The sequence below is a fragment of the Phaseolus vulgaris genome, chromosome 2, assembly GCF_000499845.2.
Source record: "Phaseolus vulgaris cultivar G19833 chromosome 2, P. vulgaris v2.0, whole genome shotgun sequence".
In the NCBI taxonomy this organism is placed as follows: Eukaryota; Viridiplantae; Streptophyta; class Magnoliopsida; order Fabales; family Fabaceae; genus Phaseolus; species Phaseolus vulgaris.
The window spans coordinates 42,822,793-42,838,459 of NC_023758.2; the positions used below are offsets into that span (position 1 = coordinate 42,822,793).

General features: G+C 32.6%; 2 protein-coding genes and 1 non-coding gene across 4 annotated transcripts; 2 read left to right on the forward strand and 1 right to left on the reverse strand.

Moving 5' to 3' along the window:
- Positions 1–200: 200 nt before the first annotated feature.
- On the forward strand, positions 201–5,340 carry LOC137812321 (uncharacterized). The gene is made up of 8 exons (XM_068614254.1): positions 201–880; positions 1,047–1,564; positions 1,675–1,747; positions 2,674–2,754; positions 2,868–2,931; positions 4,554–4,641; positions 4,773–4,857; positions 4,996–5,340. The coding sequence occupies exons 1-8, from the start codon at positions 770–772 to the stop codon at positions 5,077–5,079; spliced, it is 1,104 nt and encodes a 367-aa protein (XP_068470355.1). The 5' UTR covers positions 201–769; the 3' UTR covers positions 5,080–5,340.
- On the reverse strand, positions 296–368 carry TRNAR-ACG (transfer RNA arginine (anticodon ACG)). The gene has a single exon. It is a non-coding gene; the product is annotated as a tRNA-Arg (tRNA).
- A 1,993-nt stretch (positions 5,341–7,333) lies between the features above and the next one.
- Positions 7,334–12,957, forward strand: LOC137812322 (UDP-N-acetylglucosamine transporter ROCK1). 2 transcript variants are annotated; one of them, XM_068614255.1, is made up of 7 exons: positions 7,334–7,786; positions 10,082–10,130; positions 10,241–10,467; positions 11,268–11,466; positions 11,553–11,696; positions 12,130–12,204; positions 12,630–12,957. In XM_068614255.1, the coding sequence occupies exons 1-7, from the start codon at positions 7,653–7,655 to the stop codon at positions 12,789–12,791; spliced, it is 990 nt and encodes a 329-aa protein (XP_068470356.1). In that variant the 5' UTR covers positions 7,334–7,652; the 3' UTR covers positions 12,792–12,957. The 2 variants fall into 2 exon arrangements, with proteins under 2 accessions (XP_068470356.1, XP_068470357.1); XM_068614256.1 differs by having other exon boundaries at positions 7,455–8,518; positions 8,966–10,130.
- Positions 12,958–15,667: the final 2,710 nt, after the last annotated feature.

Here is a 15,667-nt window from a genome sequence, read left to right on the forward strand (position 1 = left end):
ATTTCGTCTTGTTCCGTGGCGATGAAGCTAAGATAAGGACTTTGAAAGACTGAAAAGTGAATATTAATTATATTTTATTATTTATCTGAAAAATATTATTAGACTTTAATTTGTATGGATTGTTAATGTTAAAGATTTATCATATCACGTTAAAATTAATTTAGAATTGAATAAAATAAAAAATACTTCAGTTACATTTTATTGATGATATTTGAGAAATAAAAAGTAAAAATTTGAGAAAAAAACAAAACAACGCAAATTTCGTCTTGTTCCGTGACGACGAAGCTAAAAGGAACGACTTCACTGGGGATCGAACCCAGAATCTCTGGTTCCGTAGACCAGCGCCTTATCCATTGGGCCATGAAGTCTTTTGTTATTGGCACTTCACATCAGTAAATTGACCTTTGTTCTTTTGAGTTAAGCTGCCATCTTTCTTTGCCACCTTTTGCCGCTGTTTGATCGAACCAACTACCCTGCAACCGCAACCAAGTTTGGTGCACGAAGCCACTAGCACCAATTCTACTATTTATTATCATTATTATTATTATTCTCTGCCGGCGTGATTTTCTTTCTACTTTTATAAAAGTCATATCGTAATAATAATAAGAAGAAGAAAAGTGGAGTTTTTTTGGCGCAGAGAAAAAGGGGGCGAATGAATGAATTAGAAGGCTGAGAATATAGGGATCCAATTCTTGTTCTTTTTTATTTTAATTTTTAGCGGTGGAAATTCTTCGTGGATTGCATCTTAATCCATAAATAGCAATACCATATGGGTAAAAAGCAATCGTTGCGGAGCAAAGCAGCTTACTTCGTTTCTGATCTCACCACTGTTCTTCTCAACCCTATCTCTGACAACAAATCCCCCTCTCTCCCTCTATCTGTAAGTATTCACTCTCTTGTTATTACTTTATTCTTCAATCAATTTGTTCTGTGCAGTCATTTTTAAATATTCACTATCTTATTGTTATTGAATTGAATTGAATTAATCCTTTTGTAGTAATTTTATCTAGACACGTTTTTGTGAAACTCGTATGATCGTTGTGCAGGTAGAAGGAGAAGAAGATGATGATGGGTCAAAGGTTGGTAGTCATGATGTAATAATTGATGGGCCTGATACTTCGTCATTCACTGCGTTTCTGTATTCTCTGTGGTCTTCTTCGGATTCCGGGGATAACATTGGTGAAGCTGATGAGAAGAATGATGATGGGGTGGCAGGTGATGACTCTTCATTACCAGACTCTGCCACCAAGGAAAGTTTTGTTGTGAAGAGAAGTTTGTTTTCCAGGGGCAGGCATTCAATTGGTAGGGCCATTCACCAAGCTTCAAGAATGGGTGGATTTCGCAGCAGGGATAGTAAATACAGTGATGAAGGGCGCGGCGGCGGCGGCGTTGTTGAGATGAAGCGCATTGTGAAGGAGCCTGTGGCTGTGGCTGTGGCTGTGGTTGATCACCATCTGCCTGAACTTTCTGAGCCTTCAATGCTCGTTTCCGATGGTTTGAGGGATGCGGTGTATGCTTCACTTCCGGCGCTTATTCACGGCCGGAAATGGCTGCTGCTGTACAGGTATGCATGTCTAAGGATGATGAATGTGAAGCCATTTGGAACTGTTCTTGTTTATTGTGCTGTTATGAGGATAAATTTGAAACTCTTCTTGTTGATTAATGTTTGTGAAGCACTTGGAAGCATGGTATATCACTCTCAACTCTCTATCGGAGAAGCATGCTTTGGCCTGGAGTGAGTTTGCTGGTAAAGTTTCATTGACCTTGGGAAGATTATCAGTATTATGGATTGTTTATGAATTATCTATGTATGATCTGCATTTGAGATTTTGCCTTTTAAACAAACTTCTGTTTTTCTCCCTTTTGAATGGACCAGTGGAAGTATGCCTGTACTTTTTTCTATGGATAAAAAATTGGAGCACGTTGGATTCGAGATAGATCATGCATTATGGTTACTTTCAATTTACTTAGGTTGGTTCCAATTTAAGAGTCAGAGTACATATTTTACACAAGAACAAGCTGTTTTTTATTCAATTTGGCAGAAGCAGAAAAAATAGCAATTAAATTTGACAACCTTTTTTTTATTATTGAAACTTGCTAAACAAATGGATACTACTAACATATGGTTCTGTGGTACCTAAAAAGAATCCTTTTTTTCCTTTAGAATTTAGCTATATAAATGATAATAAAGTTCCATAGATTGATGGATATTACTTTTCAGCATGACCTGTTTTGTTATAATTAACAATATATTGTGTTGGTTCAAGGTGATTTTGACCTTCTTTTGTAGTTTATATTTGTGATACTGATGATTTTGAATGGATAAATGGCTGATTTTTAAACTGTTCTTTCTGCTAGCCCTGCTTCATTGAAGATTGCAATTTAGTTTGTATATCAAATAAAAATTTGGGGTATTTTAACTAATTCTATTGTAGTAGCATGCTGTAGTTTAACATGACTATGTATTGAAGTCCCTCATTTGTAGGTTTACTAGTTAAAGTTTATGCTATTTAATTATAAACAACACATCTTGGAATTCTGTTCTTCTATCATGGGTTGGCTTTATCTGATTGGCAAAGGTATATATGTATTATTGTGTCCTTTAATCAGCAAGACTAATTTCTATTATCTTCATTCTTGGATGGGTTCTCAATATCAGCTATTTTGTTCCAGGTTGTTGGAGACCGTAAAGGTGCAGTGTTTGGTGGTGTGGTTGAAGCTCCTCTTAGACCATCCAACAAGAGAAAATACCAGGTCCACCACTCACCTCTTATCTCTACTATCTATGTTGTTGGCCATTGGCTGCTTCATTTTGCAACATGTTGATTTTTTTTTATCTTGTTGGCTTGACATTAAATTTTGCACAGGGAACAAACAATTCATTTGTTTTCACTGAGGCCTCTGGTTGTCCTGTTATATATCGCCCAACAGGTATTTTTCACTGAGTTTGAATATGCCATTTTTTTATCCTTTGCCATTATTGCTATACTGTACTATGCTTCAAATCAATCATTGATTTGATCTATTTGTCAATTACTTGTATTGGATGAATGGCTAAATCGATAAATGAACATTTTAATTTTTGCAGTAAAATATGGTTTTGCTCCCTCTAAAATTTCGTCTACTAACTTTTAGTACCTCTGGAAAATTGTCGTGTGTTTTTTGTTCCTACAAAACTAAAAAGTTTTAAATTTGGTGTCGGTTGGCAACTCTGTTAAATGAATGACCAATGTGAGAAATGGAGTCTGGCATGTAAAGTATTTGTTATTCACTTTTAGTGCTTCTGAAATACGGGTAGTTCATTTTTTCTTCCTCAAAATTGAAGGGACTTTCTTTTCATAAAAGAAATAGAATGTATAAAATATGCGTAAACGACATTTATTAAATACCAAAAAACTCTGGAGATTTTCACAATTGAATACGCACACAACCTCAAACTTGTTACCCTCCTCTTGTTTTGTGAAAAAGAAACAAATCACTCAACTGTGGAGATGTCAACTAGTAGTCATCGACAATTCTTCCCATATACAACTGCTCCAAGCAACTACACGCTCTCCTTTAGAATACATAAAAAATTAGGGACGAAAATTTACTAACCCAAATCAAATTTGACACGTTTTAGTTTTACAGGGATGAAAAACAAACATAATATTTTTTAGGTATCAAAAGTGAAATATCGTACTTTTAGAGGGATACAAAAATATTCTATCCTAAGTGTTCTTTTATGTGAATGACTCTGTAACAAAGTTTGACTGAGTTACTAATTAAAGTCAAATTTAACATGTTTTAGTTTTGTAGGGATTGAAAACGCATAAAAAATTGTCAAGAGATTAAAAAGCGATTTGCTAATATTTTAGAAGGAGCAAAACCATATTTACCCTTTTTTTTTCTTTTTATCTCAAAAGCTATGTGGAATGAGAGAATTGAAGTTAATTTTGAGATGAAAAACGATGACAGTTTTCCTACATATGAATTCCCTGTGGGATTTAGTGGTCAACCTTTTAGAAATATACTATTAAGTACATTTTATTCAAAACAAATTATGTTCATTTTTAACTCTATCACCACTTTCCTTTAAATTAAAAAGGCTACATCTCTGGATTAATAGTAAGATCATACAACGTCTTGCTAATGGAAATTTAACTTTTTAATATATAGAATCAATCCATACTGACGAAGTCTTGATTTTACTTTTCATTAGAGCACCAATGTGTAAGGTGTAATCTTAACTCTGTTAGTTCATCTGAATATCTTGTAAAGAATGATGAACTCTGATTTTCAACCTTCAAGCACTTGATCACCCAAAACAAAACAAAAAAAGTTGATATGTTGCTATTGTAATGACCCTTAAAATGGTTATATATATTTGGTTTGAGATTCAGCATCAGTTTGAGGCTTGAGTTTTGAAACATGATGAAGATAAAATTACACGTGTGAGCCCCCTACCCCCTTGATTTGCATGGGTGACTGAAAATGTATATCTGGCCTTTTTTGGAATTCGATATGTTTCGTTTCTTCTTACTAACAACGTTGGATTAACCGCAACATTGCAGGAGTAAACCGCTACTTCACACTTTGTTCCACTGAGTTTCTAGCAATTGGTGGGGGAGGTCATTTTGCGCTTTATTTGGAGGGTGATCTGTAAGAACCTTCTTCATTCATTATGCTATCTTTTATACCCCTCTCCCAAAGCCTACCCTCTACAGTATCATTGGCCTGAATTTTGTTTTATTGTGTTTGTGGGTCACAATTTTTTGACATATCTGCTCTAGATTGAACGGATCAAGTTCGGTTTCGGAAACTTACGGGAATCCATGCCTCGCACATTCTCAAGAGTTTGAAGTGAAGGAAGTAGAGGTGCGCATAAAGCTTCTCAACCTACACAAACCCCTCACTCACATGATTGTTCTAGCTGATTAGTTGCCCACCAAATCCAAATCTATTAATTTTAGAGATATTTACTCCTAACAAAAGCTCTTTCTTTCTTCCATGCAGTTGTGGGGCTTCGTATTTCCTTCAAAGTATCAGGAAATAGTGGAATTAACCAGAACAGAGACACCGGGGATCTGTCGCAGCTAAATATATCTGGATAAGTGTCAATGCCTTCGTGCCTGCATTTTATGGAATGGTGATGCTGACTCATAAACATGACAATAGTAAGGGATGCAAAGTTGATTGACAGACAATATAATATGATGAAGAAATTCCATGTGTCCACTCTTGTTACCACCATGTAACATGCTTGTAAATATTTCCAATGCTGTACATACAGGTTCATACCCATTACAAAATGGCCGATTATGTGGGCAATAAAATTTGGAGCAAATTTATGCGTTTTCATACTTAGTTAATGCAGATGAAGGAAACCGAAGCCTATAAAAAAATAAAATAAAAAGGTAAAAACTGATCAAACTAAAGGACACCGTACATATTTTTAAGATTCTTTCAAATATTCAAGGATAACTTCTATAATTTTTAAAGGCTCGATTATTAAAAAAAAGTCTTCCGTTTTAACAAAAATAATATTTTATTAAAATTTGATTCCTTTTATCAAAATCATCACTATTACTGATTGTTTAAAATCAGTGTAACACTACATTTTACAATAAATCTTTTTTTGTGTTTTATAAAGCAAATATTAAATGAAAATTAAATGCATGTTTGACTTTGAAACAAAATATATTTATTTATGTAGAGCACAAACACAATTTCCTAGATCATCTAATCAATTGTAGAACTATGAAAAAACACAAATTGAGAATGAAAACCCTAAACTTTGATAACTTATGAGATTTATAAGTCAGAGTATGAGATTTATAAGTCATAGTTTTTTTTTTCTGATTCCTCACATTAAAACTCTCAACTATTACATTAAAAACAATGGGTGAGTTCAAGTTTCTAAGAACAAGATAAAAAAATAAATATCTTACAACCTTTCACTAAAGACGTTTCTCATACAAACCAAACATGTATATAGTGGTACAGACTATCAGTTCTTTAACAAATGTTGATATTCATAAGACGGTCTAGCACATTTAGACCGTTGGGATTTTGGATTCAAAATGAGCGCAAATCGCTTCGCTATATGCTTTTTTCAATCCTGGAATTGACAACGATGAATGTGTAATTTGTATTTTCATTCAAATCAATTTGTTGTGGTTTTTAACCAAATATTTTATGCATATAAAATTTGATATTAATGTAATTATTTCATAAACAAAATCATTATAGTGAAAATCGACACTCTGCACAAGATGCAAAAGCTAATTGAATCGAGTGATTCAAATTTGTTGTTATGTGCATAACAATGTCACTCTAGGTGCTACAACATCATCATTATCCATTAATGTCGTTCATACGAATCATCATTAGTTAACATCGTTCATGGAAATTTAACATAAAAATTATATTGTATATTTTTTTAACAAACATCATGATAAAATTGATTTATTTAAAAACCAGTAGACTATATTGACCCTTAGTGCATGAACCAAATAAATAATTATGCTTATATTTTATCAGAACCAATCTTCACAACTTTCATATTTAGTAGAGTGAGATATATATTCTCTATCAATAAAAATAATATTTTAATTTTCGATAAATATAAGTTTCTCAAAATTAAAAAAGTATTATTATTTCATAAAAATTAACGTAAGCAACTCCTGGAAATACTAAGAGTATTTGGAAGACCAAAATCAAGTTGAGTAAATAAGGCATAAATGTAGATGTGGAGTGATTATGATGTTGGTAGTATAGTGTCTTTTATGTCTGTTCTTTCAGGCAGACACAGAGTTGTATACAACATCACATATGGTCATGTTCCTTCTTCTTGAACAGCATGAGTCATTGCCCCCACCACCAAAAAAAGAAGAAAACATTTCAGAAACCATTCAATTCAAGGCACACATGATGATGCAATTGCACAAATGTAGCAGCATAACGAATTGGTATGGCAGATTAGTGGATACACGCACTTTTGGTAAGTATATGGATACATCATCAAATGCATGCGCAATAACCACTTCCAATTACACACGCACTTCATGTGGCTCACAAAAAAAGTCAATAACTATCACTTTTTCCTTTACACAATTCCACTTTCTATTATAAAATATTTTCAAAAAATATAACAAAAAATTAATGATCAATATGTTAATTTATCATTTAATGATGCGTTTTTACATTTGTAATAAGAAATAACGAGTTAAATACAGATAGATAAAACTTATAAATTATAGTTCTACTTTTATTAAATTACATATAATCTGATTGAATAACACTTTATTGTAAAAAAAAATTCTATTTAGGGTTCACAACTTATTTTCTCATTGTTCTATGTAATAAGAATAATTAATATCTAAGCGTTTTCAAACTTTCAGAGTTTTTACTTTTACCACTGTTTTTCTTTTTCGAGGGTTTATTAAAGCCAAAAGTAAAAGCACTGGAAATATGCGAAAGTTCGTACCATTTCTGAACAGTGATAGTCACGCAACGATGTCGTTTTGTAGCAGACGTGGGTAGGGTGGTGGTTTACGGCGTTACGTGGAGTCTGTGATAGGTATGTGTATCTATATCATATCGATACTCAGTCACCGACAAATCAAATCGGAGAATTGAAATCGGCAGAGGAATCAGAATCAAAGCCCCGAATGGCGCCACCGCCACCACCCAAGTCAAGAGGTGCCACTCAGGGAATCAACAATGCTGCCAGGATTCAGTTCTTTTCCATTCTCCTCGCTCTCCAATACGGAGCTCAACCTTTGATCTCCAAACGCTTCGTCAGGTTTTCCTTTTCACACCTTTTTTCATCTTCACCGTTTCAATTCTATACTATCCTCTTTTCTTCTTGATTGCGCAACCGTTTTCATCTCCTTTGAAGTAAAATAAAAGTCCTGGAACTAGAATATAGTCGCCAATTTTTCGATTAAGCGTAGAAAATAATCGCTACTTTAATTATCGTTGCCGGAGTTAATAATCTTTTCCGTTTGATCTATGCTGTGGTTGTTGCAGTAAGATTGGTTAGTATTTAGTAGTAGAGCTTGGTGGATTAGGATCACAGGATTGACTTAATTGAACAAACCTGAATCAAAGTTGGCAATGGTGGGAGTTTGGAGGGTATGCAATTCCACTGGAAAGATTAAGAGTCTTTAGAGAGTGGAAGTCTAGTTGATCAAGTATAATGTATGGAAAAAAATAAATGGATCATTTGAGAAATCAGCACATGAATATATCCTTTCCTTTTTTGTATTGATGCTTGGGCATATGGAATTTGAAGGCCTACTTAGTTTGGTGCATGGCTTTATCAGGAAGTAGGGATTATAGTGAACCATTTAGATTTGGCTGCATTTTTTCGCCTTGTTTTGTCATACATTTATTTTATATAACTGAAGACGGACATTCTCAGAAAGTGGGAATTCAGGTAAACATGAGTTTAAGTGAGCAGTCTACTTCCACTACTGTGCCCTTGTCAGATTTGGCTCTTATAAAGTGTCTAGTTTGCACTTTAGAGGATAGAGTGCAGCTATAAGTGTTAATTGACAAATCAGTGACTGATATTGTGATAAAAATAAATAGTCATTTATAAAATTATGAAGTTGTTAAAATTCTTAACTGCTGATTTCCTAATTGACGGTTATAATAACACTTATCCTCTAAAGTGCATTTTCCTCTCTTTGGAGGAGTTAAATACATCCTTGTTTATTATTTTAGTGTCTGATAGTGTTACAACTATTTGTCGGTTGTCCATGCAGTTATTCTTGCTCTAAATTGCATAAAATGTTACATGATGTTTTAAGCATATCCCACCTATTTTTTTCATATGCATGTAGTCTAGAAAATATAAGAACAAATTTGGGCTGTTTTTCCATCTATTTTTTTAAAATTTGTATTTACATATTTTTCCTTGTGCATGATTACAAATTTGGGCTCTTATAAAGTGTCTAGTTTGCACTTTAGAGGATAGAGTGCAGCTATAAGTGTTAATTGACAAATCAGTGACTGATATTGTGATAAAAATAAATAGTCATTTATAAAATTATGAAGTTGTTAAAATTCTTAACTGCTGATTTCCTAATTGACGGTTATAATAACACTTATCCTCTAAAGTGCATTTTCCTCTCTTTGGAGGAGTTAAATACATCCTTGTTTATTATTTTAGTGTCTGATAGTGTTACAACTATTTGTCGGTTGTCCATGCAGTTATTCTTGCTCTAAATTGCATAAAATGTTACATGATGTTTTAAGCATATCCCACCTATTTTTTTCATATGCATGTAGTCTAGAAAATATAAGAACAAATTTGGGCTGTTTTTCCATCTATTTTTTTAAAATTTGTATTTACATATTTTTCCTTGTGCATGATTACTGTGCCAGCAAATGTGCCTTCAGTTTTCCTTAGTAGATACAAGGATGCAATAAATTCTGGAAAAAACAAGGGATACGACACACTTTGGATATAACATGCAAAATTGACGATTAACTCAAACATCAACTATAACACGATTACTTGAACACAAAATGTAAGCATTTATGCATAGTTATTCCTAGTGAAAATCCTATAGTCTAAATTAAAGAGGCACAAATGTTTCAAAACTCACCATTAGTCACTATCCACTGTCTTGTATCCTATTCTTATTATAGTGTTGCTAATTAGGGCCCCTCAGAGCATTGCTTAAGAAATTAAGAGGACAAAGTTTTTATTGGAAATCATTTGGGAACACATTAAAAAATCACAGGAAAGTGCATTTCTCCGCATCCCAATAAACAATTTCCCCTTTTAATTCTTTAATCAATGGGAAACTGGTTAACATTTGCCTTCTATCCCAATTCCATTCCATCCATACTGGCACAAAAAATGAAAAAAAATGCATATTTAGGCTGGCATATCTGATTGTCTATCCCGCACGGATATGATGTTTTAACACCACTATAGTCTGGTAATCATCATGACATATTAATTGTGATTACTGGATTTTAAATTCTAACATCTTTTAAGTCATTCATTTCCTTGGGCATTAAACCATTAATTGTGAATGACCACGTGAAGCATGTCTTGTAACCTATTTTCCTCTTCCTGCAGACAAGAGGTTATTGTGACTTCATCTGTTTTGGTATGTGAGCTAGCAAAGGTAAATCTTGAACTGTTCTATTCTATGTACTTTTGGCATTGATTATTATAAAACCTGTACTATAACCTACTTTTATTGACAGTCATCTATCTCTGTAATCTTCCTTTTAGGTTTTATGTGCAGTGTTTATCATGGCAAAAGATGGTACTCTAAGAAAAGTGTATAAAGAATGGACTTTGGTTGGTGCACTGACTGCATCAGGACTTCCTGCAGCTATATATGCATTGCAAAACAGTTTGCTGCAAATTTCTTACAAGAATCTTGATTCACTCACATTCTCAATGCTGAATCAGACAAAAATATTTTTCACTGCATTCTTTACATATTTCATATTGAGGTATGTTCCTACATTACACTTGTTAATATTTCTGCTATTTTTGGTAAGACCTATGTGTTCGCATGTGTGAAAGAGGACAAGCTAAATTGTTATCTACATTTGTTAAGTAAATGGTTTCACTCAATAGCTGTCGTGTCTGTATAACAAACTTAAATTAAAAGTAATTTATTCTAAGGAGCAGGAATTCTCCCGGTTTCTTGTGGTTTTGGCTGGTCAAGGTATACTTTTGGTGTTGTTTAGGTTGTTTTCTTTGAACCTACTATATTCTTGCAGTCTGTGGGTTCGGTTCCATAGATACTTGGTGTTTTCTGGAACCTTCGACTAAATTTTGGATATGTTGATTTCTTCTGTTGGGGTGCTTCTGCAACACTTTCAGTGGGTGATTATAGGGATACTCTTTTGAGAAGCATTTCTTCTCTTCTTCTCTAACTAGATGGAAGGATTTCTGCATTTCTTCATTTCTTTGCTCTGTTGGGATGGTTCAACATTCTTTTATTTTGGTGGGTTTCTTTTCCTTCTTCGTGATAACTTCTGTTTAAATGGGTTGTCTTTATTTGTTATTCTTCTGTCTATAAGGTTATTGTTCTTATTGTTGCTGGGCTACAAGTACTGATAGTACTTGACCAAATTATTAGCATAAATAGGATTGAATGAATACTAGGTTAGGGTTTTTTAAGAGATTTCATCCGTAGTTGTGTTCTCATTAATTCTAGGCCATCAGTATCTCTTTTCCTTCTTTAACCTTGGACCTATAATGCTAACATTGTACACTACATGGCATCTGATCATGCTTCCTACAGGCAAAAACAATCCATTGAGCAAATTGGGGCCTTGTTTTTGTTAATAGTTGCGGCAGTTCTTTTAAGTGTTGGCGAAGGCTCTAGCAAAGGTTCCTCTAGTGTTAATGCTGATCAAATTTTATTCTATGGAATTATTCCTGTATTAGTTGCTTCAGTGCTCTCCGGACTGGCTTCTTCCTTGTGTCAGTGGGCCTCTCAGGTTACCACAACTTCCAATTTTCTATTCAAATTTTAGTTGCTTGCTTGATAATGTTATTATTTATGTATTGTTTCCTTCTATCACAGGTTAAGAAACACTCATCATACTTGATGACTATAGAAATGTCTATTGTTGGGAGTCTATGTTTGCTAGCCAGTACTTTTAAATCACCAGATGGGGAAGCTATGAGACAGCATGGATTTTTCTATGGTTGGACTCCTCTTACTTTGGTAATGTTCTTACCACTGTTTGACTTCTGTAATTTTAATTCTTAGAACTGTTAGACTGTTGTCAGGCTTATGATTGAAGAGAAGAACATAGATAAAGAAACTGAAAGGTTCAAATTTTGGCATTCTGCCCTCTGTCCCATGCACACGAATATACATGTAAATTGGGTCTAATACTTTTCTATATCAGGATTTGGTAACAATTTTAATTTTTGTTGGGGAGACGAGGGCGTTTGATTAATTCCCTTAAATTCTTGTTGATGACAAATCTGTGATTAACTGCATTACTGAATAGTGAGTATGATAACTACTTGGAAATTCCTATTATGGACTTTTTAGTGCCTGATTCTATTTTTATCCATAGTTAGCGTGTCTTTAATAGATATTGATATACATCAACTTTAAAACATTACATATATTTTTTTGTTCATTTCAGATTCCAGTAATGTTCAATGCCTTTGGTGGAATTCTTGTTGGTTTAGTTACAAGCCATGCTGGTGGTGTTCGAAAGGTAAGTTTAACTATGTAAATTGTTACTGAATTACTTTTGGTATGCACTATCCTCAGATGACGAGTAAAACGGTGATCAGATGTTAATCAGCCCTTATTCTTAGTTTGCAATGTGGTTAACTGGAGGAAACAGATTGCATGAATTTGTTTTGTCGGGGCTTTAATCTAAATTCTAAAATGCATTATTAATTTTGATTAAGAGAAATTATTTTTGCACCATATTGATGGAGCATTCATGGCAGTAACTGATTACTAATTTGCTAGTGGACAACAAAAAATTATTGAGGAACTTAGCAGTTTCTGGGCATGATGACAATTCCATGACTTCTGAAATCATTTCACAGGAAATATAGGGGAGAAAACTCTCCGCATTTTTCTGTTTTGTACGAATGTACTTACAGTGGCATTTATTCAACGTGGTTGCAGGGTTTTGTCATTGTTTCGGCTTTACTCATTACAGCACTGCTACAGTTTATTTTCGATGGAAAGCCACCTTCGCTGTATTGCCTTGTGGCTCTTCCTCTAGTGGTCACTAGCATTTCAATATACCAGAAATACCCCAATCAGGTTAAAAAGAAGGAGTCATAGAATCTGGCCATTATAGCATGGGGATTTATTCATTAGTTCCCCACTAAAACTATTTTGTTTTTTTTTATCCTGAATATAGCAGCATATTGTAAATGATAGAACATAGAAGGCAAAGCATTCTTTTCGATGTCTTCTCAGTCTCAATAGAATTATGGTGTTATACAGAGTTTGTTCTTCTTCTTTAAATGATCATTTATTTGTCTCCTCCTTATTGTTTGGATAACAGGAATTCGATTTGAAATTTATATCGTAGGAGAGATTCCCTGTATCACCAGTGAAATTCACGCAGACAAACGTTTGTTGTCGTTTAATCCTTTATCTCTGATGAATTTAACTTTAGGATTTTTTTTTATCAATTCCTACTCTTGAATAACATGGTTTCGTCCAGTAGAAAAAATAACATTTTGTTGGATGGACAAATACACGGGACTGCATCGTGCATGAACCCATTATTGATTATATGTATGTTGGGCACTTACTTTCCACACCCTAATAAGTTCTTTCTTCAGAATGTGTTTTTACATTCTGGATTCCTAATCCGAAAGTTACTGATTCTGAAATATAATTTTGCATTCTGGATTCATGGATCAGGAGGTAAAAAAGTGAAAAAAATATGTTAATATTGAGATTGGATTGAGGTGAGGATTTATGGGGGAGGGGAGGGAGTGAATGAATTTGTTAGGAAGTGTGAAGATGTGTGAGATTATTTGGATAGAGGAATATGATAGAGGGAAATTCTAAGGATGATTTATTGAAATTTTTGAATGAAGTGATAGTTAAGAGAGAATTTAAAAAATATTTTAAAAATGTAGAATGTAAGTTTACAAATTTATCTTAGTTATTAAAAAATATTTGAATAATGAGTTATGGTATATATATATATATTTTTTTTTTATTTTTTTTATTTTTTTTTGTATAAGTTTGAGTTAATTTTTTTTAATATATAATATTCATAATTACTCTTATTCTGTAATAAAAATAAAAAATATAATAAAAAAATTATGTTAAATTAAAATAAATTTATTAAATATATTAAAGTTTATGAAAATAATATTTATTATTATACACATTTATTATTTTATATATCTATATATATTTTGTTGATATTATCATTTTATTTTATTATTTATATATATTTATAAAAATAAAAAACAGTAAACACATAAAATGAAAAACTAAACAATAAACACATAATAAAAAAATATAAAAACAATAAACACATAATAATAATAAAAATAAAAATGTAAATAAATTTATAAAAATAAAAAAATGTAAATGTATTTATAACAATTGAAAATAATAAATATATAAAAATATAAACAAAACAGTAAACACTAAAAAAAATATAAATACAATTATTAAAATTAAAAAAAAATAAACACATAATAATAAAAAAGATAAAAAATTAAACACATAATATAAAATATATATATATAGAGAGAGATAGATAGATAGATAGAATCCACTAGTTAAAATAATAATACAAAGGCTTAAATACTTTTTTTTTAGCTAAAATACATTTGTATTTTGTTTTGTTCTTAAAAAAAATTGTATATTTTTGTCTCTATATTTATTTAGCCCTTCTTATTTTGTTTGTCCTTCTAAAATGTCTTTTTTGTTTTGTTTTAATCTCTATAATATTTTTTTTCATTCCGAATTAATTTCTTTGAGAAATATATGATACAACTAAAAGTGAATGATCAATATAATAGTAGCTATTTTTTATATTGGTCCCTTCCCATCCAATTTTTTTGTTAGGATCATTTGTGTGAATTTGAAACAAATCTGATGCAGAACCAACTAAATACGGAACAGGAAAACATACATCTTTTAACTTATCCTCTTTTATTAAATGAATTTTCTTGAAAATCATATGCAAAATTTTATATCTCAAGTCTTACTTAATAACTCTCTTTTATGACTTTTTTTAAAAAATATTTATTAAAAAATAAAAAATAACGTAATATTCAAAATACTGAAATAAAATCAAATCTTAATTTAAGAATAAAATTGGAAAAAATTGAGAGCCGGATAATTAACATGGATATATTAGGTTAATAAACCAGGTTTCTTTTGTTATCAAGTTTAGATTAAACTGGTTTGAGTTTACAAAACATCGCAAACCAGGTTTGGGTTTAAGGAAGAGATGGCGCACATCGCATACCTTCCCATGACGCCACTCATTCCCAATACTTCTTCAAATGAACTCAAAGAAATCGCATTTAAGACCTTACCTTCGGCTTCCAAGGTCCAAATCAAGTGCTTCCTAGAAGCCTTCTATGGTTTCAAGGTCCAAAAGGTGCGAACTCTTAACATGAAGGGCAAGAAGAAGCGTTACGCAGATTCCCTGGTCGCAAAACCTGATTACAAGAAGGCCTATGTCACCCTCAAGAATCCACTTTCCTTCTCCCAGAACCCTTACCCATTTGCTTCCACCCACCAAAACAACAAGAATGAGAAGATGTTAACCACACACCGCTAGGTCTGTACTCTTGGGTGTTTCAATTCACTCTTTTTGGTTCCATTTGGGCATAAAGAAACATAGAATGGTAAGTACATTAGTTTGTTGGATTTTAGTGATTAACGAGGATTATGCTGTGTATGGTTTTAAGAAGTGGTCCACATCTGCATTTTGGACGCAATGTCGAGTTTTGGGATTTGTGGCTCACATTTATCTGTGACTTTCTGTATGGTATTTGTTTCAAAATCTAAGAGGTTTCTTGAGTCACTTCCCATTCATTCTGAAATGGTTTTTTTTTTTTTTTTTTTATGTTTAGGAAAGTCTATTCTGAAATGAATGGGGTGATCCCCCCAAAAAAAATTAAGCACAGAAAGTTAAATCCTTTTCTGAAATATCAAATAGTATACCGAATTCA